The sequence below is a fragment of the Nestor notabilis genome, unplaced genomic scaffold (genome assembly GCF_000696875.1).
Source record: "Nestor notabilis isolate BGI_N333 unplaced genomic scaffold, ASM69687v1 scaffold16057, whole genome shotgun sequence".
In the NCBI taxonomy this organism is placed as follows: Eukaryota; Metazoa; Chordata; class Aves; order Psittaciformes; family Psittacidae; genus Nestor; species Nestor notabilis.
Genome location: NW_009936272.1, coordinates 10,074 through 12,506, shown reverse-complemented (window position 1 = coordinate 12,506; position 2,433 = coordinate 10,074). Strand labels below are relative to the sequence as shown.

Sequence of the window (2,433 nt, the reverse complement as noted above, 5' to 3'; positions counted from 1 at the left end):
GGCCACCAGGGACCTGCAGCCCAGCCCGTCCAACCTGCCTCTGGGTGGGTTCTCCAGTGCCTTCACTGATGGATGGTCCCGTGCCCTCCCCTGGCCACCTCCCTCTGCTCCACGGGGTCCCTCCTCCCTGGGGTGGGTGGGCGCCCTCATTGCTGGGGTGGGATGGGGTGTTGGTGCTGACTCCAGTGTCTCACCAGGGTTCCTGGGTGAAGGCGATGCCATCACCAAAGCCATCCAGGACGCGCGGCAGCTGCTGCACGGGCACAGCGGAGCCATGGATGGATCACTGAGCAACCCCTACCGCAAGGTGGTGGTCACCGTCCCCTTTCCTGACCTCACCATCCACAGACCAGACCCAGGTCTCCATCCATGCGCTTGGAGCTGGTTCCTGACTCTGCTCTCCTGCAGGACCATGTCGGGATTGATTCTTCCCCGGTGAAGGAGCGGATGGAGGAGACCCCTGCCCACCGGCTGGATGAGACTCTGTTGAGCTTTGAGATGGATGGTAATGATGGCTGAGAGCACCATGGTGTGACCTGGTGCTTGCTCCATCCTCTGGCACCCTCTGGTTTCCCCTCGCAGGCTCCCGGCACTTTCCGGAATCCAGGAACAACAACCACATCAAGCGGCCCATGAACGCCTTCATGGTGTGGGCAAAGGACGAGAGGAGGAAGATCCTACAGGCCTTCCCAGACATGCACAACTCCAGCATCAGCAAGATCCTGGGTGAGTGCTGGGGATGGCAGCTGGGGGCTGTCATCTTCATCCCCACGGTGGGACATGGTGAGTGGCGGGCTGCTTGTTGTCACATCTTGTCCATGGCTTTAAATAGCTGGAGCTGCACTTTTAGCAGGGGGGATACCTGCAGATGGATGAGTGCATGGGGAAGGAGGTGGTGGAGGACACCCAGGCACCACAGGCAAGGGGCTTGCATGCTGCTGTGCTTCAGTTTACCTGGGCCACCCTGCTTGTGGTGCAGGAGTAGGAGATGGAGCTTCCTGGGGATGCTGGGCCATGCTAGAGGGAAAAGAACACCCAGGAAAGGGCTTATAGGAGGATTCAGGTGATGGGGGGATGTCTCTGGAGGTCCCCAGCCCAAAGCCCTGCTCCAAGCCCAGATAACTCCATAATCCCATCAGGACGCTCAGAGATGTGTCTTGTTGACTGTTGAGCATCACCAGGAGTGCTGAGATGACCCAAGCACATCCAGCTTGTCCAGAACTGGACACTGGGCCAGCTGCAGCCTCCAAGGGGCTGAGCTGAGGGGGTAAATCCCATCTCTCCACCCTGACTGTGCTGCTGGCGACAATGACAATAAAGGCCAGGCAGAACACGAGCCACCCTCCACGCAGCCTATTCCAGCTGCAGCACCTCCTCACCGTACCTTGGAGAGGATGGAGAGCCATAGGTTGAGAGGTCAGGGCTGGGGGCCTGTTCCTGGTCTGCTGCACAGGGATCCCATGGGGCAGATGCCAGTCCATGTGCCATTTGGGCAGGGGACGGTATGAGCATGGATTAACTCCTGCACTGGCTGTGCTGGCCGGGAGCCGGTGTCACCGCAGCAGGCAGGGTGTCAGCGTTGCTCCGCCGCTCCTCTCCATGCAGGCTCCCGCTGGAAATCCATGTCAAACCAGGAGAAGCAGCCTTACTATGAGGAGCAAGCCCGGCTGAGCCGGCAGCACCTGGAGAAATACCCCGACTACAAGTACAAGCCCCGACCCAAACGAACCTGCATCGTGGAGGGGAAGCGGCTGCGGGTGGGCGAGTACAAGGCATTGATGAGGAACCGGAGGCAGGATGCCCGGCAGGGCTACGTGCTCGGGTAACACATCCCATCCTCCCATCCGAGGGGGAGCAGAGTGAGGAGCACCCCTGGACACTGATTGCGTTCCCCTCTGTCCCACAGGCCCCAGGGCAGCCAGATGCCCCCCAGCTCGTCGGATGTGCTGTCCCCGCGGCCGGTGGGCATGCAGCTGATGGAGCACTACCTGCCCCGCAGCATGGAGCCCAGCATGCCCGTCATCGTCAACACCCGCAGCCTCAAGGAAGGGGATGGAGGGGAGGACGGGCACTCGGTGCCTGATGCTGAGATGTTCCGCTACAGCGAGGAGGAGGACTCGGAGGGTGAGGACAAGAGCGACGGCGAGCTCGTGGTGCTGACGGACTGAGTGGGGCCGGGGGGGGGATGCAGAAGGGCTGGTTGCCACCAAAAGGGAGGTCACAGCATCCCCCCCGATGTGATGGGGCTTGGCTGAAGGGCTGAGCTTGGAGCAGAGGAAAGCAGGAGTCCCTGCTGCCTGCCTGCAAATAGGTCCTACAAAGGTGGGCATCCAGCATTTTGGTAGGTGCTTCCCAGGGAGGGGGTGATGAGCAGTGATGTGCTGCATGGCTGGGATGTGCCAACCCCACTGGGCAAGCTGGTGAGGGCTGGCT

At 61.1% G+C, this 2,433-nt stretch overlaps 1 protein-coding gene across 1 annotated transcript in view; it reads left to right on the top strand.

Annotated features, from left to right (window-relative positions):
* The window catches only part of SOX13 (SRY (sex determining region Y)-box 13), a 5,760-nt gene extending 3,592 nt beyond the window's left edge, over positions 1-2,168 (top strand). Inside the window, exons 6-11 of the mRNA XM_010018266.1 lie at positions 10-44; positions 198-307; positions 409-505; positions 583-726; positions 1,606-1,822; positions 1,907-2,168. Coding sequence (XP_010016568.1) covers positions 10-44; positions 198-307; positions 409-505; positions 583-726; positions 1,606-1,822; positions 1,907-2,168 — 865 coding nt within the window. The remainder of the gene's footprint in view (positions 1-9; positions 45-197; positions 308-408; positions 506-582; positions 727-1,605; positions 1,823-1,906) is intronic.
* The last annotated feature ends 265 nt before the right edge of the window (positions 2,169-2,433 follow it).